We start from the raw sequence: 26,344 nt of genomic DNA, 5'->3' as shown, positions 1-26,344 counted from the left end.
AAAAAGTATGTACTGTATATATATTTGAGAGCAGTGGCATTCAGAAATCCACAAATCACATTTCTGGTCATTTATATGGTGAGGGTTTGAAGTTATCTATTTTTCATAAATGGTTAATCACACTGTCAGTGATAACCACATTCAGTATACAGTCAAGATCTTGACACTGTTTTTAAACAGTAGATTCATTGCTGGTTTGCTGTTTAGTAGATTTGTTGCTGGTTTGATGTTCTGTGGCTCCTCTGACTTTATGGAACCAGCTGCCTCCTGAGATCCATACCGCCCCGCCCCCTTACTGGCCTTCTGGAAAGCTGTAAAGACCTGGCTTTTCTGGTAGGCCTGGGGCTGTTGATCTGATGGCATACCATTGGGATCCAGTCATTAATGATATGCATCGTTTTAACTGTTTTAATTTTATTTATTTATTATTATTTTTGTTGTTGTTGTTGTTGTTGTTGTTATTATTATTATTATTATTATTATTATTATTATTATTATTATTATTCAATTCAATTCAATTTATTAGATTTGTATGCCGCCCCTCTCCGAAGACTCAGGGCGGCTCACAACAATAATAAAAACAATATTACAGCGAAAACAAATCTAATATTAAAAAGCACATAAAACCCTATCATATTTAAAAAAGCAAACAACATATACATACCCAAACATAAATATAAAAAAGCCTGGGGGAAAGGTGTCTCAACTCCCCCACGCCTGGCAGTATAGGTGGGTCTTGAGTAGTTTACGAAAGACAAGGAGTGTGGGGGCAGTTCTAATCTCCGTGGGGAGTTGATTCCAGAGGGCCGGGGCTGCCACAGAGAAGGCTCTTCCCCTGGGGCCCACCAAACGACATTGTTTGGTCAACGGGACCCGGAGAAGGCCAACTCTGTGGAACATTATTATTATTATTATTATTATTATTATTATTATTATTATCATCATCATCATTATCATTATTGTTATTATTATTTATTAGATTTGTATCTCTCCACAGACTTGGAGCGGCTCACAACAATGTATGTATGTATGTATGTATGTATTTATTTATTTATTTTATTTATCATTCATTCATTCATTTATTCATTCATTCATTTATTAAATTAATATGCCGCCCATTCCCGAAGGACTCAGGGCGTCTTACAACAATAAAAGCAATAAAGACAATGTAACATTGTAAACAACAATAGAGTCAATTGTTGGTTTTAAATTGTTTTAGATTGTTTTTAAGGAGTTTTAATGTGTGTTTTATTATTTTTTTAAATTCTTTTTGGGGTTGTGAGCCACCCAGAGTCCCTCAGGAGTTGGGTGGCATACACAAATTTGATTAACTAAATAAATAAAATAAGTGGGAGAGAAGGGGAAAGAAGATAGAGGGAAGAGTGGGAGACAGAGGGAGGGCAGTGATAGCATATAAAGGGAGAAACAGGATGGTAATCAATGTATAAAAGGTGCAAATTAAGATATTGGTCCCTGTACTATTTGTTTGTTTTGTCAAGTACATATTGGTGGTATACAAAGATGTAACAATATTTATATACACGATACTAGTAAGAGAGAAACATAAGGACAGGGAACGGAAGGCACGCTGGTGCACTTATGCATGCCCCTTACTGACCTCTTAGGAATCGGGAGAGGTCAACAGTGGATAATTTAAGGGTAAAGTTTTGGGGGTTAGGTGATGATACTACAGTCAGGAAGTGAGTTCCATGCATTAACTACTTGGTTACTAAAGTTGTATTTCCTGCAGTGGTTGAAGCTGAAGTAGTCGTTGACAGGAAGGATGTTGTAGCAGATGCTCAGGTCATGTTTAAGACAACGTAGTTCGGAGCTTTCTAAACCTAGGGTTGTAAGTCTAGTTGCGTAGAGTAGGGGTAGGCAAAGTTGGCTCTTCTGTGACTTGTGCACTTCAACTCCCAGAATTCCTGAGCCAATCATTCTTAGCTCAGGAATTCTGGGAGTTGAAGTCCACGTGTCATAGAAGAGCCAACTTTACCTACCTCTGGCGTAGGGTATTCTGTTGTATAGGGCAGTGTTTCCCAACCTTGGCAACTTGAAGATATCTGGACTTCAACTCCCAGAATTCCCCAGCCAGCATTTGCTGGCTGGGGAATTTTGGGAGTTGAAGTCCAGATATCTTCAAGTTGCCAAGGTTGGGAAACATTGGCATAGGGTATTCAACAGAAATATATAACTACGTGTATTTTGTTAAGAATTAAGATGTACACGTATGGACGTATTGCGGAGAAAAACAATAAAAACTCTATTTAAAAAAACAACAGGTGGAAAAAGAGGGAGGAGACGAAAGGAACCACCCGCAAGATGCCCCCTAGAAGCCGCCCTGGGGAAATTCCTCTCCCAGAGGCTATTGCTGGGATGAAAGGCTGGCTCGGAACAGCTGAGGAAATAGGGGCGGAGGGGAGTATCTCCCCTCCGTCCCTCTCTCCTTGTCTTCCGCGCCTCTCTCCACCGCGCCTTTTTTTTGTTTTTGGCTTGTGGGGGGCGGTGTGAGAAAGTCAATCGGCCGGAAAAAACGTTCACAGACGACTCAAGAGAAAGCAAGGGCTAAGTTTGCTCGTCCGTATTTTCGCCAGGCGGCAAAAGCGGGAAGCCTGCGCGTTTTCCCCCTCCCCCCTCCTCAGCCTCCCTGAGAGGGGAGAGAGAGAGAAACAAAATGCCGCCCGGGGGTCTCAGGCTCCACTCAACCTGCGTCGCTGGGGGGCGCATGCGCGTGGCGCTGCCTCACCTCCTCGCGCGCTCCCCCTTCGCCGCCTCAGGTGAAGGAGGTGAGGCGGGGGAAGAGAGAGAGAGAAACAAGATGCCGCCCGGGGGGTCTCAGGCTCCCTCGACCTGCGTCGCTGGGGGGGCGCATGCGCGTGGCGCTGCTCTCCCCTCCTCCCCCCTTCCTTTTGGGGAACTTTCCCTCCCTCCCTCCCTCCTGGGCCTGGGCGCGCGTGCGCGCCGTCGCGCATCTCTCCGCCGCCGTGAGAGCCAGGGAGAGAGAGAGAGAAGCAAGCGAGCGAGCGAGCGGACCGGGAGACCCAGCAACCCACCGCCGGCCGGCCAGCCAAGCAGGAGCCCTTAAAAGGCAGCGGCAGCAAGATGGAGTCGCGGCTGAACCCGCAGGGAGCGAGCCGGCGCCTTTAAAAGGGGGCTTCCCGGCCCGCCTGCCTTGACAGGCCGGGGCCCCATGGCCTGGCCCCTCGCAGGGCCCCCTTGGCTTCTCTCTTGAGCGGCCCCAAGTGGGGAAGAAGCGCCCGCCTTCTCCGTGTCGGCGCCGGCCGGGGGCAACCCTCGGCCGCCTCCCCCGGGGGTGGCCACGATGCTGCCGTCGCAGGAGGCCTCCAAACTGTACCATGACAACTACATGCGGAACTCGCGGGCCATTGGCGTCCTCTGGGCCATCTTCACCATCTGCTTCGCCATCATCAACGTGGTGGTCTTCATCCAGCCTTACTGGATCGGCGACAGCGTCAGCACGCCCAAGCCGGGCTACTTCGGCCTCTTCCACTACTGCGTGGGCAACGAAGGCAACAACCGGGAACTCACCTGCCAGGGCTCCTTCGCCGACTTCCGCAGCATCCCCTCGGGCGCCTTCAAGGCCGCCTCCTTCTTCGTGCTGCTCTCCATGGTGCTGATCTTGGGCTGCATCACCTGCTTCGCCCTCTTCTTCTTCTGCAACACGGCCACGGTCTACAAGATCTGTGCTTGGATGCAGCTACTGGCAGGTAAGGTAATAAAGGGGGGGGGTAGAGAATCAGTTCCTTCCCCTCCCCCACCTCCCCCAACCTTGGCAAAAAAAGATCTCTCCACCAAACCTTGTATCCCCTCCCCCTTTCCATCCCCTCTCCACCCAATTAACGACAGGAAACTGAAATAGGAAAGGAGAAAGCGGAGGCTAAAAGAGAATGAGTGGGAGGACTTCCCTGCTAAGAAGGGAGAACTAAAGGGGGGGGGGCAAGAGAAGTGATCTGAATAGCCAACGTAAGGGGATGAAATGACTTTTTTCTTAAGGTGGAAGACCTTCAATGAATAACTATTTGGGTGTAATTGGGGGCAGAAGGGAAGGCCTGTATATTGCGTTTTCAAAGTAGAAAGCTTGGTAATAGCATAGATACCATAAACTCTTATAGTATACCGTTCCTTCACTATTGAGGGCAGAGGGGAAGACCTGTGCTTTGTATTTTCAAAGCAGGAAGTTTGGTAATAGCATACATACCATAGACTCTTGTATTACAGTGTGTTTTCACCATATGTGGAAGGTTTGAGAAGGACCCTTAAAGCAAACATAAACGATTAATGAGATTCTGTAGACCTTCAATGAATAACTCTTTGGCTGTATTGGGGGCAGGAAAGTAGGGAGTTTGGTAATAGCATAGATACCATAAACTCATGTAGTACAGTGTCTCTTCCCTATTGGGGGAAGAAAGGAAGGCCTGTACTTTATATTTTCAAAGTAGGAAGCTTGGTAATAGGATAGATACAATAAACTCTTCATCAGTGTCTCTTCATCATATGTGGAAGGTTTGGGAAGGCCCCTTAAAACAAACATATGAATGAGATTCTGTAGACCTTCAATGAATAACTTTTTGGCTGTATTGGGGGCAGGAGGGAAGGCCTGTACATTGTATTTTCAAAGTATGAAGTTTGGTAATAGTATAGAAATTATAAACTTTACCATATGTGGAAGGTTTGAAAAGGCCCCTTAAAACAAGCACAAACTATGAATGAGATTCTGTAGACCGCTGGTAAACAATTCCATTCTGCCTTAGATAAATTGCACTTCATTTACCATCAAACCATTCGACGTGATCATTGGCAAGGGGATTTGGGGGACTGAGGTGCAAAACATATAGAAGGTATTCAAACTCTTCTGAGCCTATAAAATTCTTGTCCCGTTCAATGAGTGACATCTGAGTGACATCTCCAGATGTCTTTGGGTCTACTGGAACAGACTTGTTTACTTTAGTTTGTGCAATGTTTGTGACAGTTCTAGGAGTCACAGAGATGTGTGTTTTAGGGGTATGTGTGGGGGGCTTTATGCAGCATATGAATGGTTTGTATGTGACTCCATCAAATTGGTTTTTTTTAATGTTGGTGTAATTTCATCTGGGATTAGTTTAGTGGCAAATGAAACACTGATATATCCAAATCTTTTTGCAAATAGGTTGCCCAAAACAGTTTTTAGCTTTGAATAGTAAATAAATTGTATTTACTTGTTCAATTAAAAGTTCAGCATAAATAAAAAGTAAAACCCATCACCATTAGTTTGAACCAGATTAAAAACCTGATTTTTAAAAAAGTTAGAAGGGCCAAACTCTTTTTTACAGCGAGTCAGGTACAGGAACTGATAAATTAGTCAAGCTTCCAAGCTTCTGTCCATGGTACTGAAAGCCCAAGAGACTGACATATACTTAACCAGAACACTTAAAAGACCCACAACCTTCATTTATACAAGATACTAAACTTGGTTAACTTTAATCTTGGTCAGTTGTCTATGGCATAGGTGTTATGCAAGTCCAGTACATTTCTTTATAGTTCAACTTATTGTGCAAACCCAGGCAATGGAATAATTACATTGCCAAATTAACTATATTGTGTGAACTCTACTGAATAATATGAATGTTCAGGAAAACTATAAAAGGTAGAAAAATAATAAAGGACAAGGATTCAATTTTTCAACTTAAAAAAAAATAAGGCAGACAAAAGTTATGGTATAAAGGTGAATATAGTGTTGGAATAAAACTGTTGTCTGAAACTATGGGAGATTTTAGCAAATATGTGATGAAAACGAAGGACTAACAAGATATATCTCCAATAAAATGAAGGTGGAAAGTTTACCTCCACATTATAAAGGCATTTTCAAATCTATGCAGTGGGCTCAAATCCAACTGCTAGATTTGCTTAAGGAAGAAAGACACGAATCCCAAATGAGCTAAGCTCAGGATAGAGGCATAAAGTGGTGAATTAATGTCTGATCAGCAGAAAGCAGACTCTCTAAAAAGAACTAATGGATCAATAAAAAGGCTTTCTGGGGTCTGAATTAAGCTTCATTAAGTCTGGGACCATGATGATAGGACTTCTCTTCATAGTGGCTGTTTTGTGAGTGATCGAAAAATGCAGGTACCAATGCTAGTTTCCAGTTCTTCCGAGCTGATTTTCTCTGATTTGATGTCTTCCAGATGTTAGCTAAGATTCCAGGACAAGCGTCCTCAGCTATGCTGGCTGGAGAATTCTGGAATTCCCCACAAATCTTAAATTTGCCAAGTTTGAAGACCACTGTTGTAGGAGTTGAAGTCTACCACATTTGAAGAGCATCAAGTTGAGAAAGTCTGCTGTATGCTAGGAAAAAACCTAATGGCAGATATGATGTAAAGCCAGAGAATTAAATGGGGCCATAGGTGCATTACAGGGATAGTGTGGTGGAATGTAGTCTGGATTCCTGGGAGGGAGAGGCTGCACTCAGAAGGACCAAGAGACAATGAAGTTAAGATAGTTTAATTAGGAGAAAGAAAGTTAAGATGACTCCTCCGTAGTAATTCTCAGTATCTTTCCATTGATGCAAATACGGTGAAGCAACATAACAGCACGGCTTTAATTTGGCAATATTTTTATTTATTTATTTATTTTATTTATTAGATTTGTATGCCGCCCCTCTCCAAAGACTTGGGGCGGTTAACAACAACAAAAAGACAATGTAAACAAATCTAATATTAAAAATAATCTTAAAAACCCCAATTTAAAGAACCACAAGCATACCATGTATAAATTCTATAAGCCTAGGGGGAAGTGAAATTTCAATTCCCCCATGCCTGATGACAGAGGTGGGTTTTAAGGAGTTTGCGAAAGGCAAGGAGGGTGGGGGCAACTCTGATATCTAGGGGGAGCTGGTTTCAGAGGGTTGGGGCGACCACAGAGAAGGCTCTTCTCCTGGGTCCCGCCAAACAACATTGCTTAGTCAACGGGACTCAGAGAAGGCCAACTCTGTAGGACCTAACCGGTCGCTGGGATTGTCTATAAGTAAGGAACAATAAAGGAAAATGGAAATAACTCATTTGTCAGGCTCTTGGAGGGATCTTAGGGCCTGACAAATAGAGGTTATAGTCCTCCAAAATGTTACTGACTTGTAATTTCAGAATTTCTTAACCACTGGCTATCATGGTTGGTCATAATTCAGCAAAACTTTGAAGGGAACAGATTCCTCGCTCCTAGCAAAACCATTTAGATGCTCGTGCTTAAATTTTTGAGGAATTTGCATAGCTATGACTGAACTCGCAGATGTGGACAAACAATGCTTTCCTTCCATGACAGATATAATGTAGTAGAAGTTCAAATAATTGAATTGCTTAGACAGAAAAGAAGGAATTATTATTATTATTGTTGTTGTTGTTGTTGTTGTTATTTATTAGATTTGTATGCTGCCCCTCTCCGAAGAGTCGGAGCGGCTCACAACAACAAAACAGTACAAATCCAGTGATTAAAAACAATTTAAAACCCTTAATATAAAAGACAGTCATACATCTCAGACAAACCATACATAAAACAGAAACGGCCCAGGGGAATCAATTTCCCCATGTCTGATGGCAGAGGTGGGTTTTAATGTAGCACAGCCTTCCCTAAACCTGATGCTTTCCAGATGTGAGAACTTCCATTTCCAGAATTCTACAGCTAGCCCGGCTCTTGCTGGGAATCCCAAAAGCTGAAGTTTTTATAGGTGGAGGACTCTTTCAGATTACGGAAATGCCATAAAATAATACAATGGCCCTATAGAATTTTCAATTGAATAGCTACATGTGGCAGAAATTTCATACTGCAAATTTCTTGTTCAATTAAAAAAATGATCCTGGGACTTTGTAGTCCTAAAAAGGTAGTCCATATTAATGCTTTATTTTTTTTTAACATCGTACTGCTGTTCTCATTATCCCAGTACAGTATACTGGAAGAAAATGTGGCTAGAATTTGAATATAGAAGCTTTCAAGAATAGGAATTCTACTCAGAATTGCATCTAACATGTTTGATTGCATATGATGTCTTTATTATTTCTTTTTGGCCAATTATTTCCATTTTCTCCCCAGAATCCAGCAGTATTCTGTCCATTCACTGTAACTGGGAGTTCAGAATAAATCACCACAATGAAAACTATTGATTTTAGCTGCCAGAGAGCAAAACATTAGAACGTGGCAAAGAAAGAGTTTGTAGAGCCATTAAAAGCATAGTGATGGCATACCAGAAGGTATAAAGGCCTTTTTAGCCTATCAACTGCATAGGTAATGAATAATGATTGAACTAAAGAGAGTTAATAAAATAGTTGCCAAAGAGATGACATTTTCAAAATATTTACTGAAGGCAGAATTTTCTCTTGGCTAAATAATAGGGATACGTTTGGTGTTTTTTTTTTTAAAGAAGAAACATTATCATATTGAACCCATGAGTCTAGAAACATAGAAGACTGATGGCAGAAAAAGACCTCATTGTCCATCTAGTCTGCCCTTATACTATTTTCTGTATTTTATCTTAGGATGGATATATGTTTATCCCAGGCATGTTTAAATTCAGTTACTGTGGATTTATCTACCACGTCTGCTGGAAGTTTGTTCCAAGGATCTACTACTCTTTCAGTAAAATAATATTTTTTCATGTTGCTTTTGATCTTTCCCCCAACTAACTTCAGATTGTGTCCCCTTGTTCTTGTGTTCACTTTCCTATTAAAAACACTTCCCTGCTGAACGTTATTTAACCCTTTAACATATTTAAATGTTTCGATCATGTCCCCCCTTTTCCTTCTGTCCTCCAGACTATACAGATTGAGTTCATGAAGTCTTTCCTGTTACGTTTTATGCTTAAGACCTTCCACCATTGTTGTAGCTTGTCTTTGGACCCGTTCCAAAGGTCAGTGATGGTGAATCTTTTTCCCCTCGGGTGTTGAAGGAGCATGGGCACGTGCTATCATACATGCGCGAGCGCCCACACCCATAATTTAATGGCTAGGGAGGGCGAAAACAGCTTCCCGCTCTGGAGGTCCTCTGGAGGCTGGAAATGGCCTGTTTCCCAACTTCTAGTGGGCCCAGTAGGCTCGTGTTTCACCCTCCTGAGGCTCCAAAGACTTTCCTGGAGCTGGGGGAGGATAAAAACACCCTCATCTTTCCCTACTCTGGAAGCCAAAAACGCCCTCCCAAAGCCTCTGTGAGAGCCAAAAATCAGCTGGCCGGCACACACATGCACGTTGGAACTGAGCTAGGGCAACGGCTCATGTTCCAGCAAATACTGCTCTACATGCCACCTGTGGAAGCCATACCGTAGGTTCGTCATTGATAATTCCCCCAAATAATTTGCAATATTTTATATTGTAAATTATTAGATTTGTTATAAACTGTTTTTATTGTTTTGTGAGCCGCCCCGAGTCTACGGAAAGGGGCGGCATACAAATCTAATCAATCAATCAATAAATAAATAAATAAATAAATAAATATTATCTCCCTTACCAAATAGCTGATTCACAAAAGTTTGTCTTGGACAGATAAAGTTACTTATTTAAAGAACTTGCAAGCTAACCATATAATCAGGTAACAGTTTGAATGTTCATTAGCTGAGATCCGTTTAGTCTTGGCATCATATACTGTACATGCGGTCTGAATAGGCTAAGAGGCAAATCAAGATGGCCGCACAAAGTAAACATTTGGGAACAGTTTAGAAACATAGAAACATAGAAGACTGACGGCAGAAAAAATCGCCCGGATCCGAGCGGACCTTGACTCCAATTGTGAAACAGAGTCGACTGACAATGAGTCAGTCGAGGTGACTGGGGCTAAACGTCTTTGTCCATCTGTCTGGGAGGAGTTTGACTTGGTGACACCTGATGAAGTGGACAAGGCCATTGGAGCTGTGAGTTCCGCCGCCTGTCTACTGGATCCGTGTCCCTCTTGGCTGGTTTCGGCCAGTCGAGGGGTGACACGGAGCTGGGTCCAGGAGATTGTCAACGCCTCCTTGGGGAGGGGGTCCTTTCCGCCCCTTTATAAGGAGGCGGTTGTGCGCCCCCTCCTCAAGAAGCCCTCCCTGGACCCAGCCGTGCTTAATAACTACCGTCCAGTCTCCAACCTTCCCTTCATGGGGAAAGTTGTTGAGAAGGTGGTGGCACTTCAATTCCAACGGTCCTTGGAAGAAGCCGATTATCTAGGTCCTCAGCAATCTGGATTCAGGCCCGGCTACAGCACGGAAACTGCTTTGGTCGCGTTGATGGATGATCTCTGGCGGGCCCGGGACAGGGGCCTGTCCTCTGTCCTGGTGCTCCTTGACCTCTCAGCGGCTTTCGATACCATCGACCAAGGTATCCTTCTGCGCCGGCTGGAGGGGTTGGGAGTGGGAGGCACTGTTCTTCAGTGGTTCTCCTCCTACCTCTCCGGTCGGTCGCAGTCGGTGTTAGTGGGGGGTCAGAGGTCGACCCCGAGGTTTCTCCCTTGTGGGGTGCCTCAGGGGTCGGTCCTCTCCCCCCTGCTATTTAATATCTACATGAAACCGCTGGGCGAGATCATCCAAGGGCATGGGGTGAGGTATCATCAATATGCCGATGATACCCAGTTGTACATCTCCACCCCATGTCCAGTCAACGAAGCAGTGGAAGTGATGTGCCGGTGCCTGGAGGCTGTTGGGTGTCAACAAACTCAAACTCAACCCAGACAAGACGGAGTGGCTGTGGGTTTTGCCTCCCAAGGACAATTCTATCTGTCTGTCCATTACCCTGGGGGGGATTATTGACCCCCTCAGAGAGGGTCCGCAACTTGGGCGTCCTCCTCGATCCACAGCTCACATTAGAAAAACACCTTTCAGCTGTGGCAAGGGGGGCGTTTGCCCAGGTTCGCCTGGTGCGCCAGTTGCGGCCCTATTTGGACCGGGAGTCATTGCTCACAGTCACTCATGCCCTCATCACCTCGAGGCTCGACTACTGTAACGCTCTCTACATGGGGCTACCTTTGAAAAGTGTTCGGAAACTTCAGATCGTGCAGAATGCAGCTGCGAGAGCAATTATGGGCTTCTCCAAGTATGCCCATATCACTCCAACACTCCGCAGTCTGCATTGGTTGCCGATCAGTTTCCGGTCACAATTCAAAGTGTTGGTTATGACCTATAAAGCCCTTCATGGCACCGGACCAGAATATCTTCGGGACCGCCTCCTGCCGCACGAATCCCAGCGACCGGTTAGGTCCCACAGAGTTGGCCTTCTCCGGGTCCCGTCGACTAAACAATGTCGTCTGGCGGGACCCAGGGGAAGAGCCTTCTCTGTGGGGGCCCCGACCCTCTGGAACCAGCTCCCCCCTGAGATTAGGATTGCCCCCACCCTCCCTGCCTTTCGTAAACTCCTTAAGACCCACCTCTGCCGTCAGGCATGGGGGAACTAAAACACCTCCCCCTTGCTCATGTTGTTTTGTTGATTGATTGACTGTGTGCCTGTTTTTTATATATACTGTTTTTATGAGATTACTAATTTTAAATTGTAATTAGATTGGTGGGCATTGGATTTGGTATTATGTACTGTGCTGTTTTTTATTATTGTTGTGAGCCGCCCCGAGTTTGCGGAGAGGGGCAGCATATAAATCCAATAAATCTAATCTAATCTAATCTAAAAAGACTTCATGGTCCATCTAGTCTGCCCTTATACTATTTTCTGTATTTTATCTTAGGATGGATATATGTTCATCCCAGGCATGTTTAAATTCAGTTACTGTGGATTTATCTACCATGTCTGCTGGAAGTTTGTTCCAAGGATCTACTACTCTTTCAGTAAAATAATATTTTCTCATGTTGCTTTTGATCTTTCCCCCAACTAACTTCAGATTGTGCCCCCTTGTTCTTGTGTTCACTTTCCTATTAAAAACACTTCCCTCCTGGACCTTATTTAACCCTTTAGATCAGGGGTGTCCAACTCGATTTCGTTGAGGACTACATTTGACCTTGGGGGACCATAGTGGGTGTGGCCAGCTCGGTGTCACTCGTGTTGCGGGCGCCTGTGGCAGCCCGAGCACTCTGCCAGCGAAAACAGGCTCCCAAGCTCCGTTTTCAGCTGCAAGGGCCTCATGCAATCCTCTGCCAGTGAAAACGGACCTTGGGAGGATTCATATGTGGCCCTCCCGAGCTCTGTTTTCTCTGGGAGAGGCACTGCAGGCCAATCCTTCACTCTTCCCAGGGTGGCCCTGCAAGCCAGATCTAATCAACCTGTGAGCTGGATCCCGACCCCGGGTCAGGGGTGGGTTCCACTTACCTTCCCTACCAGTTTGCATCACGACTGAAGTGTGTGTGCCCCATCACATCCCACAAATGATGTTCTGCGCATGCGTAGAAGCCTCTGCATATGCGCAGAGGGTTCTTTGCCAGCTGCGGTGACCAGAGAACTAGTTCATGGGTGTGGACAACCAGCCATTGCTGCCGGATTTATTTATTTATGTGTGTGTGTGTGTGTGTGTGTGTGTGTGTTTGTTTATTTATTTACTTACTTACTTACTTACTTACTTACTTACTTACTTACTTACTTACTTACTTACTTATTTACTTACTTACTTACTTATTAGATTTGTATGCCGCCCCTCTCCAAAGACTCGGGGCGGCTCACAACAGCAATAAAAACAATATAGCAGTGGAACAAATCTAATATTAAAAACATATAAAACCCTATCATTATTTTAAAAAAAAACCAAACAGCACATTCATACCAAACATAAAAAAAAGTATAAAAAAGCCTGGGGGAAAGGTGTCTCAACTCCCCCATGCCTGGCGGTATAAGTGAGTCTTGAGTAGTTGACGAATGGGTAGAAATTTCCACTAGGTACATCAGAACTGGTCCGAATATGCAGCAACCCACCACTGCCTCAGGCCTCGAGTTCAACACCCCTGGTTTAGAATAAGACTGGGATGATACCTTATTGAGGAGGGCAATGGAAGCCAATATTTCATTTGCCGTATCCAACATTTAGTCTTTTCCCAAAACTTTTCAAATGTCCTCAAAATTAACAATAAGAATATAAGAAAGGCATAGTGTACATAGAAATAAAATAAATATGTAGCAATAGTGATAGACAAAACAAGTATCTATGAATAACAATTACTTTTTTCTTTCCTTTTTATTAGATAGAATTAAAGATATTTATGCTTATTGCTATTTCTTTTTCTTTTCTGTTCCACTTATTATAAATGTATCTGAATATATACAATTTAATAGAACATATAGGGTAAACCTGAAATGTAATAGACACAGATTATGATTTGTAAAAAAAATATGAGAAATATTTCTTTTTATCTTTTTTTTTTTTTGGAAAAACCAATAAACTAATAAAAAGAATACAGGGAAGGCAAAGGAAATAGTTTCTCAATTTATTTATTTATTTGTTTATTTGTTTTGTCAAGTACATATTGGTGGTATACAAAGATATAACAATATTTATATACAAGGTACTAGTAGAGTATCTGTTCTGCAAAAGGACATCCAATTTTCTGCCTGCCTTGAGTTATCTAAAGGTATTAATTTAGAATTAATTTAGGAGGACAACACAATTTAAATTCTAAATATTAGAGGACTCTTAGCCGGCCACTGCTTGTGTCATCCTGCAAAGCATCCCTAGCCTGCTCTCTTTTCTTTAGATTTCTTTTAAAACTTGGCTCGAGGCTCATGGTTTAATTAGGGCATTCGTCAGAACCCTTATAGCCTCTTTTTTTCCAGAAGTGGTAAATCAAAAGAGTGAATTCATCAGTGATGGGTACGATTGTTTTCTGGGCTAGATTTGTGTGGTTGTGCAGTTGTGCAATTTAAAATTGTATTTTCCATTCACATAATGTAAGGATAGAAGAGGGAAGTGTTTTAACAGGAAAGTGAACACAAGAACAGGGGGGCACAGTCTGAGGTTAGTTGGGGGGAAGATCAGAAGCAACGTGAGAAAATATTATTTTACCGAAAGAGTAGTAGATGATTGGAACAAACTTCCAGCAGACGTGGTTGGTAAATCCACAGTAACTGCATTTAAACATGCCTGGGATAAACATATATCCATCCTAAGATAAAATACAGGAAATAGTATAAGGGCAGACTAGATGGACCATGAGCTCTTTTTCTGCCATCAATCTTCTATGTTTTCTATGTTTCTAAACGGGATGTCATATCATCCTTTGGTCTACCAATAAGAACATGAGAAGAGCCATGCTGAATCAGGCCAAAACCTATCGAGTCCAGCATTCCGTGTCACACAATGGCCCACCAATTGTCCATGGGGATCTTGAGCAGAAAGAGAAGGCAGTATAGAGAAGAACAACAAAGATGATTAGAAGACTGGAAAGTAAAAAATATGAAAAACAGTTGCAGGAATTGGGTATGTCTAGTTTAATGAAAAGAAGAACTGGGGGTGACAGGATAGCAGTGTTCCTATGTCTCAGGGGTCACCACAAAGAGGAAAGGGTCATCATATTCTCCAAAGCACCTGAAGGAAGGCCAAGAAGCAATGGATGGAAACTAATGAAGGAAAGAAACAACCCAGAACTAAGAAATTTCATGATGGTTAGAAGAATTAATCAGTGAAATGGCTTGCCTCCAGAACAGGGATCACCAAACATGGCAACTTTAAGACTTGCGGACTTCAACTCCCAGAATTCTCCAGCCAGCATGCTGGCTGAAGAATTCTGTGAATTGAAGTCCACAAGTTTTAAAGTTGCCAAGTTTGAAGATCTCTGCTCCAGAAGTGTGAGTGTTCCATTACTGGAGGGTTTAAGAAGAGATTGGACAACTGCTTTTCTAAAATGGTTTAAGATTTCCTGCTTAAGGAGGAGATAGGACTAGAAGTTCCTTCCAACTCTTAATCAGAATCGTTCAAGCCATGGTATTCCCTGTGACAGTATAGAAGTAAAAGTTGGACTTTTAAGAAGCAGGATAGGAAGAATATTGATGCCTTTGAACTTTAGGTTGGAAAAGACTCTCGAGAGTACCCTAGATCAGTGTTTTTCAACCAGTGTGCCATGGCACACTAGTGTGCTGCGAGACATGGTCAGGTGTGCCGCAAAGCTCAGAGAGAAAGAAAGAAAGAAAGAGAAAGAAAGAAAGAAAGAGAGAGAGAGAGAAAGACAGCTAAAAGGAGAGAGAGAGAAAGAGAACAAGAGAGAGAAAGCAAGCAAGAGAGAGAGAAAACAAAAGAAAGAGAGATAGAGAGAAAGAGAGAAAGAAAGCAAGAGAGAGAGAGAGAGAAAGAGAGGGAGGGAAGGAGAGAGAGAGAGAAAGACATAAAGGGAGGGAGGGAGGGAGAGAGAAAGAGAGCAAAAAAGAGAGGAAGGAAGGAAGAGAAAGAAAGAGGGATGGAGAGAAAGAAAGAGGAAGGAAGGGAGAGAAAGAGGGATGGAGAAAGAAATAGAGTGAAGGGGAGAAAGAGAGAGAGGGAGAATTTTTTTGTCCAAACTTTTTTTAGCCCCCCCCCCCCCCCCGCTCAATGTGCCCCAGGGTTTCGTAAATGTAAAAAATGTGCCACGGCTCAAAAAAGGTTGAAAATCACTGCCCTAGATAATCAGGAAAACCAACCAATGGATCAAACAACAAATCAGCCCAGAGTTCTCATTTGTGACACAAATGACCAGGCTCAAATTATCTCAAGAACATAAGAAGAGCCCTGCTGAATCTGGCTAAAACCCATCGAGTCCAGCATTCTGTGTCCCACAGTGGCCCACCAATTGTCCATGGGGATCTTGAGTAGAAGGAGAAGGCAAAACCCTCCCTTTCCCTTGACCCCCAACAAATGGGACCCAAGGGAACCCTGCCTGCCTCAACCTACTTAGAGGCGGCACATGGACACCCAGACACTCATGTGAGTATTGTAAGTAAGTAGCAGAAGAATAAAGAGCAATGCTTCAGGTTAAAGTACGACACAAATTCTCCATTTGTGGAATTCACAAAGATGAGGGAAAAAAGGGTGCTTGAAGCAACTTTAAGAAGAAAAAAGAGAGAGTGTGAGCACATAAGAAGGAGCAAAAACAAACTAAACACTGTAAACAAACTAAAGTTCACACATGAAAACACAGACACACACAAACAGACACACAGAGAGAAACATACATACACAAACAGACATGTTTTTATGGAGAATAAAAATTGTTTAGACATCTGTATTCAGTACTTTTACCCAAAACATTTAAGCAGACATAACTAAAACATTTTCACTTACATTTACAGTTAATCAACTCAGGGGGGAAAAAACCTCTAGCTAATATAACCACATAACAACAATTCACATTAAAACGCTGCATTCTAAATTGCTCACTGAAGTATTCCGAGAACGAGCTGGGCTTAAGGTCATTTCACATTACTGCCTGGAAAAGGAATCCCAGGCATAAATGCAATTTCAAACCTAGACAATGTCTCTGTTTGAAAACACTTTAAATGTTTGAGATCTAATTAGTGGCTCACAAATCAGAGAAGGCACTAATTAGCGCTTCCTAGGAAACTCCAGTTTCAGACAATAGGGACTCTGCCCCCTTCAAAGGAAGTGGAATCTAATTAAGAGGAAAGAAACTCCTGGATTCCAATTTTTTTTTTTAAAAAAAACCAAAACAAAACAAGAAAGACCAAAAAATAAAAATAAAAATCAACCATCTGCACTCTTCAAAGCAATCAGTCAGTCTGAACTGGAGATTTACCTTCGCTGCCCTGTTGGTCTGACTTAATTGGTTGTCATAATTGCTTCCATAAGGAAAGCAATGGGGGAATCCACAGGTAGGGGAGAGCATCCAAAACTCATTCCAAAACCCTGGAGTTCTCTCTCCAAATGGGGAAACGAGTCTTTTGGAAGAGAGCGTGTTTCCGAGAGATCCCTCCTGCCCTTCTGCATACGTTCCCTTCCTCTGCAGATGGTTCTTGTCATCTTTAATTGTGAGGCTTTAGAGAGGATAAGCGGAGAGATGCAATAGATTATGACAGAGGGAAGCCCGCAAGAGAATGAGAAGGCAAACGAAAGATTTAGACTACGGGCATGTGGACGTACAATTTCTCATACCTTGACACGGTTGCGCTGAAACAACGACAAAAAAGGCAGAACAATTGCATTTGTCTCGATCTGGTCTAAACATATTGTTTACACACTGAAAGTCTAGCTTCCTTGTAAATTGTGTTCTCTGGTCGATGTTTGGAAGGTGTGCTGTTTGGCGTGGGCTGTTTTCATTCATTGGAAACACAGGGATAGGAATGTTAATTATTTTATGCAATTTAGTCTGCTTCTGCTGATTATAGCAATATCGTTTAGTCTTATATACTGCTTTACAGCCAGTGAAGGGCTGCAAAAAACTTTACTGCCACATTGTGGGCGTGGCTTATTTTGTGGGTGTGGCTTGCCAGCCATGTGACCAGGTGGGAGTGGCTTGATGAATATGTGACCAAGGGATGGTGGCTTCAATGTCATGTGACTGACTTAAATTTGGCCAACCTGACGTCACTCACGTCAGGGGTTTATTATTATTATTATTATTATTATTATTATTATTATTATTATTATTATTATTATTTATTAGATTTGTATGCCGAGTCTACGGAGAGGGGCAGCATACAAATCTAATAAATAATAATAATAATGCTGCCCCTCTCCGGAGACTTGGAGCGGCTGGGTTTGGGTTAGGGTTAGGATGCCTGGCCTCTCCTCACCTCAAAGAGATACAATTTCCCTACCTATTTACTATTACTGAACATCCAAAATATACTGTTTAATTCTATGTATACATGCCATATGTGTACATACATATTACACACAGGGGCACAAAAATATACATTATCTAGTATATAAACTGTATGAATATGTACACACACAGAGAGAGAGAGAACTGTTCTAAAATTATACATATTCAACCTCATTTACTGTGATAGGAAAAACATACCCAGAGTCCAAAAGGGGAAAAAGGAAAAAAAAAATCAAAATTTTCTTCCATACCCATAGGAGCCCATCACTGTTTACAGCCCTCTCTAAGCGGTTTACAGAGAGTGAGCACATTCCCCCCAACAATCTGGGTCCTCATTTTACTGACCTTGGAAGGATGGAAGGCTGAGTCAACCTTGAGCCTGGTGAGATTCAATCTGCCAAACTGCTGAGAGACAGTGATCAGTAGAAGTAGCTTGCAGTAGTGCACTCTAACCACTGCACCACCGAGGCTCTTATGAGAAAGGTTAGTGACTCCCTACTTCTGATCATCTATTCCAATTGGTTTGCAGCAGATTTCAATTTTCATTGTTGACGTGGAGAAGAACGCTTTTTACCCTTTTCCATCTTGCATTTCTGTCTATGTGGGGAGTCGTTCTCCACTTCTCCACCACAGTTGAACCCAAAATTTCCATTGCTTAAGCGAGACAGTCTAGTGAAGTGAGCGTTGCCCCATGTGATGACTCTCCTTTTATTATTATTATTATTATTTATTCGATTTGTATGCCGTCCCTCTCCGAAGACTCGGGGCGGCATACAACTCCTTGCCACAGTTGTTAAGTGAACGGCTGCAGCAGGGAAGTTAGTAACCCAGTTATTAAGTGATTTGGTTCTCAGAAGGTCTCAAGAGGTGATTACATTATTCCAGGACAAGGCAACGTCGTAAGTACATGCCAATTTTCAATAATCCAAATTTTGGTCACATAACAACAGGGATATTGCAATGGGCGTAAGTGAGAAGAATAGAATAGAATAGAATTCTAGAGTAGAGTAGAGTACAGTAGAGTAGATTTCTTTCTTGGCCAAGTGTGATTGGACACATAAGACTACAAGTCTACGGAGAGGGGTGGAATACAAATCCAATAAATAAATAAATAAATAAATAAATGAATGAATGAATGAATGAATGAATGAATGAATAAATAAATAAATAAATAAATAAAAAGAAATTTAAAAAATAATAAATAAATAAATAAATAAATAAATAAATAGAAACATAGAAACATAGAAGTCTGACGGCAGAAAAAGACCCCATGGTCCATCTAGTCTGCCCTTATACTATTTTCTGTATTTTATCTTAGGATGGATATATGTTTATCCCAGGCATGTTTAAATTCAGTTACTGTGGATTTATCTACCACGTCTGCTGGAAGTTTGTTCCAAGGATCTACTACTCTTTCAGTAAAATAATATTTTCTCATGTTGCTTTTGATCTTTCCCCCAACTAACCTCAGATTGTGTCCCCTTGTTCTTGTGTTCACTTTCCTATTAAAAACACTTCCCTCCTGGACCTTATTTAACCCTTTAATATATTTAAATGTTTCGATCATGTCCCCCCTTTTCCTTCTGTCCTCCAGACTATACAGATTGAGTTTATTAAGTCTTTCCTGATACGTTTTATACTTAAGACCTTCCACCATTCTTGTAGCCCGTCTTTGGACCCGTTCAATTTTGTCAATATCTTTTTGTAGGTGAGGTCTCCAGAACTGAACACAGTATTCCAAATGTGGTCTCACCAGCATTCTATATAGCGGGATCATAATCTCCCTCTTCCTGCTTGTTATACCTCTAGCTATGCAGCCAAGCATCCTACTTGCTTTCCCTACTGCCTGACTGCACTGTTCACCCATTTTGAGACTGTCAGAAATCACTACGCCTAAATCCTTTTCTTTTGAAGTATTTGCTAACACAGAACTGCCAATACAATAGTCAGATTGAGGATTCCTTTTCCCCAAGTGCATTATTTTACATTTGGAAACATTAAACTGCAGTTTCCATTGCTTTGACCATTTATCTAGTAAAGCTAAATCATTTACCATATTGCCGACGCCTCCAGGAATATCAACCCTATTAATAAATAAGGATTTTGTCTTTGGTGCATATGCTCTCAGTGTACATAAAAGAAGTTGAAAAGAATAGAGTAGAGTAGAGAAGAGTAGAGTAGAGTAGAATTCTTTCTTGGCCAAGTGTGGTTGGACACACAAGGATTTTATCTTTGGTGCATATGCTCTCAGTGTACATAAAAGAAGTTGAAAAGAATAGAGTAGAGTAGAATAGAATAGAATAGAATAGAATTCTTTCTTGGCCAAGTGTGATTGGACACACAAGAATTTTGTCTTTGGTGCATATGCTCTCAGTGTACATTTAAAAAAAAGATAAGTTCGTCAAGAATCACAAAGTACAACACTTAATGATAGTCCAGGTATACATATAAGCAAGCAAAATCACATTAGGAACCAGCCAATATAAATTGTATGGATACAAGCCACAAAGATATAGTCATGCAGTCATTTGTGGGAGGAGATGGTTGATGGGAACAGTGATGTATTTATTTATGTATTTATTTTGTCATGTTTATGTAGAGTATATTAGAGGTGGTGACCCTTTGATACCTGCATGCAACGGAATTTCATTTTAATGTATGCCGATTAGTGTACATTCAATAAAGTTATTCTATCTGTCTTTCGTTGTAAGGTGAGGTGATGCTACAATGACAACATGAATGTAACACTGTCAACGTGCAAATGGCATCTTTGCATCAAAATGTCTGATGCTAGTAGCTACATGATGTTACCCCATACAGGTTGTCATTTCCCACTTTCGCCTCTTTTGGGAATCCCTACAGTTTTGCCAGTCTTCGAATGAAATGTCCCTGGTGCTAGCTAGACACTGTTTTATTTATTTATTTGTCCAATACACAAATAGGGTTTAGTGGGTATATATCTATATACACATAGTAAAATACATGATGAAGGTTATAGAGGAGATACTCATAGTAAAATATATCTAAGAAAGAATAGAAAAGAAGGTATAATACTAGAACATATCAATGAAAGAATAGAAGAAGAGATATAGGAATAGAAGAAAGGAATAGGAGATATAGGAGAGCAATAGGACAGGGGACGGAAGGCCCTCTAGTGCACTTGTACTCGCCCCTTACTGACCTCTTAGGAATCTGGATAGGTCAACCGTAGATAATCTAAGGGTAAAGTGTTGGGGGTTTGGGGATGACACTATGGAGTCTGGTAATGAGTTTCACGCTTCGACAACTCGGTTACTGAAGTCACATTTTTTATAGTCAAGTTTGGAGCGGTTAATATTAAGTTTAAATCTGTTGTGTGCTCTTGTGTTGTTGTGGTTGAAGCTGAAGTAGTCACCAACAGGCAGGATGTTGCAGCATATGATCTTGTGGGCAATACTTAGATCTTATTTAAGGCGTCTTAGTTCTAAACTTTCTAGGCCCAGGATTGAAAGTCTAGTCTCGTAGGTAGGGTATTCTGTTTCGAGTGGAGGAGTGAAGGGCTCTTTTGGTGAAGTATCTTTGGACATTTTCAAGGGTGTTCATGTCTGAGATGTGATATGGACTAATTTTTGAGGAAAGAGAAACAAGATGGCTGCCCACAAATGAGCCCTTTGAACTGTTGCGGGCGAGGCAGGGTGATTGTTGGGTTGTTCAGTTCCTTCTGATGCTTCTTCGAGTCACCACTGCTTCTTACAGTTCCTGTAAATTCATGTCTGTTGTCATCATTAATAATATCTAGTCCCCTCATTATCAACCTTTTAAATTTTGTTTAATTATACTTGATTTTTAAAAGCATCCACTCACTCTTGCCTTTCCATGATGTGTCCAAAATGTTTAAGCCTTAAATTTTATTACAGCCTTTCTAATTTGGCTTTGTTTCAAATAGTACTGAATTTTAATTTTTTTTTCTTTTTACAGTCCATGATAACCCCAAAAGCCTCTCCAGCATCACCCTATAAAGGCAGCATATTTTTGTTGGTTTGTTTGCCTTGTGTTTTTGCCTTCAACATTTTTAAAAATTGTTTTTCATTTTAAAACTTCACAATATTTTAACTCAGATCTGTACCCGTTTCCTTAGATTATTTCTACTTAGTAATATACAATAACTCATATATTTATGAAGTTCCATATTTACATCATTCATTTCACATTGTTTCACAGTCCTTTCTTTTTTTCGTAGTCCAGTTATTATTATTATTATTATTATTATTATTATTATTATTATTATTATTTATTAGATTTGTATGCCGCCCCTCTCCGTAGACTCGGGGCGGCTCACAACAATAACAAGAACAATGTAAGAACAAATCTAATAATTTAAAAAACGCTAAAAAACCCATTATTAAAAGCAAACATACACACAAACATACCATGTATAAACTGTATAGGTGCGGGGGAGAGATGGGTCTTAAGAACTTTACGAAAGGCAAGGAGGGTGGGGGCAGTTCTAATCTCCAGTGGGAGCTGGTTCCAGAGTAGTATTCCGTGTTATTTTGTCCTTTAAGTTCAATGGTCAGCCTCAATGGTCCACACCTATAAATTTTATCCATTGGTACATTTTCTGGTGGAATTAAATTGTTCTTCCAATATTGAGCATATACTATGCTCTGCTGCCGTTATAATGTGTATTGTTAAATATTGTATGTTTTGGGGTACTGTTTCCTCATTATTTCCAGCAAGAAGAATTTGGGAGTAAATTCCATTACTATCTCCATGACTTCTTGCCCTCAACCTTTCTGATTATCCAGTTTTTGCAGGTCTATGTTGTCATTGGGAGAACCTGACCTTGATAATACATATCTTCATCAATCTACTTTAATATTGAGCTGTTGCAGTGATTTGTGCCCTCAACTGGACTACTGCAATGCATAAATATTGTACCAGCCCTTGAGTAGATGTTTTTTTCCTAGTAAAAGTAGGAATAGAAACGTATCCACATTATCTATGACTTATTATTTATTTATTATTTATTGTTAATTGGATTTGCATGCCACCCCTCTCTGTGGACTCGAGGTGGCTCACAACATGTCAGCAGTAAAACAGTGTACAAATTACAATTGGATCCTGTTCTGTCGGGCTCTCTGGTAGACTCCTCCCAAAAATGCACAGATACAATTTCAGACACACACACGTTTGAAAATTCAAAACAATGTTCTTTATACCGAAAATGCAAATAAACAGAGCACTCTTTTTGTATAGCAAAGAGCACTTGTCTCCAAACAAATTGGTAATTTGTACAAGTCCCTTATCAGTTCTGTGATACTTAGATTGCAGCTGTGAGGCAATTCACAGTCCTTCTTCTTTCACAAAGTGAAACACACTTTGCTCTGGGTTAGTTTCAAAGCGGGGGGGGAAAATCAGCACACAAAGATCAAAGTCAGCAAAGCAGTAATGAAACACAACGATCAGATAATCCTCCACAATGGCCAAACCCACAGGCTGATATTTATAGCAGCCTCACTAATTACCACAGCCCCACCCAACCACAGGTGGCCTCATTTTCTTTGATAATAATCTCTCAGTTGTTGTTGCCTATGCATCGCTCTCTGCATGTGTGGCTGTATCATTAACTCTTGTTCTGAATCCAAGGAGGAGCTAGATAATTGATCTCCTTCTGAGCTGTCTGCCACACTCTCCTCCTCCCTGTCACTCATGTCTTCTTGGTCAGAAGAGCCTTCATCAGCAGATTCCACCGGGAGGGGGGCAAAACAGGCCTGCAGCATGTGGATGTCTCCCCCACTTCCACAGTCCTTTGGGCAGGAGCTGGACCAGAGCTAACCACAACAGATCCAATTAATTAAATAGTTAGTCTAAGACATAATAAAAGTTAAATATCAAAAATTATTCACCCAATTACAAACCAAGCATATTAAGCGTTCAGTGGCCAGAGGCTGGAATCTAATGACTCCAAGCCCGGTGACATATGTAAGTTTTCAAGTTTTTATAAAAGGCAAAGAGGGTTGGGGCAGTACCAATCTCTGGAGAGAGCTGATTCCAGAGGGCCGGGGCTCCCACAGAGAAGGCTATTACCCTAAGTCCCGCCAAGCGATGTTGTCTAGTTGACGGGACCTGGAGAAGGCCGACTCTGTGGGACCTAACACTGGGATTCATCCAGGAGATTGCCAGATTGTTGTGAGTACTGGACAGCTATTGGTCTTCAAATTGTCTAATTAGGCTGGAAATGCTGGAAACAGGAGAGTTGGTGGTATTTGGGAAGAAAAAGAAAAGGCACTGTTGAAGAATTGGGGAAACAAAATTTGGAGCACGTTCTCTCTTATAGATTCTTGTGGCCTCCTTTTTACTGCTCCAGATAATTGGGGTTCTCATTAGCAGACCCCAAAACCAAAATTGAGACAACTTTGGTAGGAATAATAAAGGTTTTTTCCCTCAACAATCTTGGTGATGTTTCATCATCTCCTGCAGTTTTAACACCCCAATTTAACTTTACTGTCTGAGAAACCTGGTTCTAGTTCTGAATCTAGATTTCCGATTTATGGTGCAGTGTTTCTATATTTTCATTTTATTTGGGTATGAAAAGAAGGAGTGTCTAGTTTTCATTTTCCTTTAGGTTTTTTATGGTATATTTTCCGTTTGAGCCATTTGTACCAATTTTCCCATATTTTGTAAAATTCGGATTTATCTTTTTCCGGTAATTCCAAAGTCATTTTGGTCGTTTCTGTACACTCAAGGACCTTAATTATGAAGTTTAAAGAATCCAGATTTCCATTAATGATCATCTATTTTGTGGTCTTCTTGCTACAGTTCTTCTGTATCTATGGCTCATCTCTTATTCATGGTTTTTTTCTCTGGCTGAACTTTGATCCCTCCGAGTTTTTTTTCTGACTTCATCCAAATTTAATACACCCCCCCCCCAAATCATTTATCTTGATTTCCATATACTTCTTGCATTTCTTGTCCTTTCTATTCAATTGTCATCTTCAATTTCTTTGTGCTGCTTATTTCAGTCTACCGTAATTCTTTTTTGCTTTGGCTGGAACTCAACTTTAGTTGAACAAATATCCCTCTGTTTCTGCGGCCTTTTGCTTTTTTCCCTTTCTTTCAGTTATTTTCAGCCATTTCAAGGATATTTTTCTTTGCTTTATCTTTGATGATTTCATGAATTTCAGTCCCAACTCAAGTACTTCTGGAACTCTATCAGATCTAGTTCTTTATCTTCATGATATCAACATGCTTAAGACCTATATTAGAAAGCATTCAAGTTATTTGTAGGCCATATCAACAGATGTACTCTGAGATCCAGTTCATAAGCTTGCCTTTTAGTCAGTCTGGTGGGGATGATGGACATGGGAAACAATACTTTCTTGGTAGTTGAGTCGTCTGTGAACGTTTTTCCGGCCGATTGAACGTTGAATCTTTGCAGTATAGAGACTTTCTCACACCGCCCCCCACAAGCCAAAAACAAAAAAAGGCGCAGTGGAGAGAGGCGCGGAAGACAAGGATCTTCCTTCCTTCCTTCCTTCCTTCCTTCCTTCCTTCCTTCCTTCCTTCCTTCCTTCCTTATTTCCTTCCTTCCTTCCTTCCTTCCTTACTTACTTACTTACTTACTTACTTACTTACTTACGTACTTACTTACTTACCGGTACTTATTTCTTTACTTACATAATAATAATAATAATAATAATAATAATAATAATAATAATAATAATAATTTATTAGATTTGTATGCCGCCCCTCTCTGAAGACTCGGGGTGGCTCACAACAATAATAAAAACAATATTACAGTGAAACAAATCTAATATTAAAAAGAAGCATATAAAACCCTATCATATTTAAAAACCAAACAACACATACATACCAAACATAAAATATAAAAAAGCCTGGGGGAAGGTGTCTCAACTCCCCCATGCCTGGCGATATAGGTGGGTCTTGAGTAGTTTACGAAAGACAAGGAGGGTGGGGGGAGTTGGTTCCAGAGGGCCGGGGCCACCACAGAGAAGGCTCTTCCCCTGGGGCCCACCAAACGACATTGTTTAGTCAATGGGACCCGGAGAAGGCCAACTCTACTTACTTACTTACTTACTTACTTACTTACTTACTTACTTACTTACTTACTTACTTACTTAACTTACTTAGTGCTGGGCATACTTAGTCTTCCTTCCTTAGCACTGGGCATGGCTGGACATGTGAAGAGAAGTACCAGGGGAGACATGATAGCATAGAAACATAGAAGACTGACGGCAGAAAAATACCTCATGGTCCATCTAGTCTGCCCTTATACTATTTCCTGTATTTTTATCTTAGGATGGATCTATGTTTATCCCAGGCATGTTTAAATTCAGTTACTGTGGATTTATCTACCACGTCTGCTGGAAGTTTGTTCCAAGCATTTACTACTCTTTCAGTAAAATAATATTTTCTCACGTTGCTTTTGATCTTTCCCCCAACTAACTTCAGATTGTGTCCCCTTGTTCTTGTGTTCACTTTCCTATTAAATACACTTCCCTCCTGAATCTTATTTAACCCTTTAACATATTTAAATGTTTCGATCATGTCCCCCCCCCTTTTCCTTCTGTCCTCCAGACTATACAGATTGAGTTCATTAAGCAGAGTTCCAATATTTGAGGGGCTGCCACAGGGAGGAGGCAGGGGGGTCAGGCTGTT

The 26,344-nt window shown here is 41.3% G+C and overlaps 1 protein-coding gene across 3 annotated transcripts in view; it reads left to right on the top strand.

Moving 5' to 3' along the window:
- The first annotated feature begins 2,859 nt into the window (after positions 1 to 2,859).
- The window catches only part of LOC139160295 (LHFPL tetraspan subfamily member 4 protein), a 107,106-nt gene continuing 83,621 nt past the window's right edge, over positions 2,860 to 26,344 (top strand). For 2 of the 3 annotated variants that reach the window (XM_070738002.1, XM_070738004.1), the window contains exon 1: positions 2,917 to 3,728. In XM_070738002.1, coding sequence (XP_070594103.1) covers positions 3,323 to 3,728 — 406 coding nt within the window. In that variant the 5' untranslated portion in view covers positions 2,917 to 3,322. Of the gene's footprint in view, positions 3,729 to 26,344 lie in introns of all 3 variants that reach the window. The other variant, XM_070738005.1, reaches the window with a different exon arrangement.

Source organism: Erythrolamprus reginae, chromosome 2 (genome assembly GCF_031021105.1).
Source record: "Erythrolamprus reginae isolate rEryReg1 chromosome 2, rEryReg1.hap1, whole genome shotgun sequence".
In the NCBI taxonomy this organism is placed as follows: domain Eukaryota; kingdom Metazoa; phylum Chordata; class Lepidosauria; order Squamata; family Dipsadidae; genus Erythrolamprus; species Erythrolamprus reginae.
This window is presented reverse-complemented; position numbering and strand designations above follow the sequence as displayed.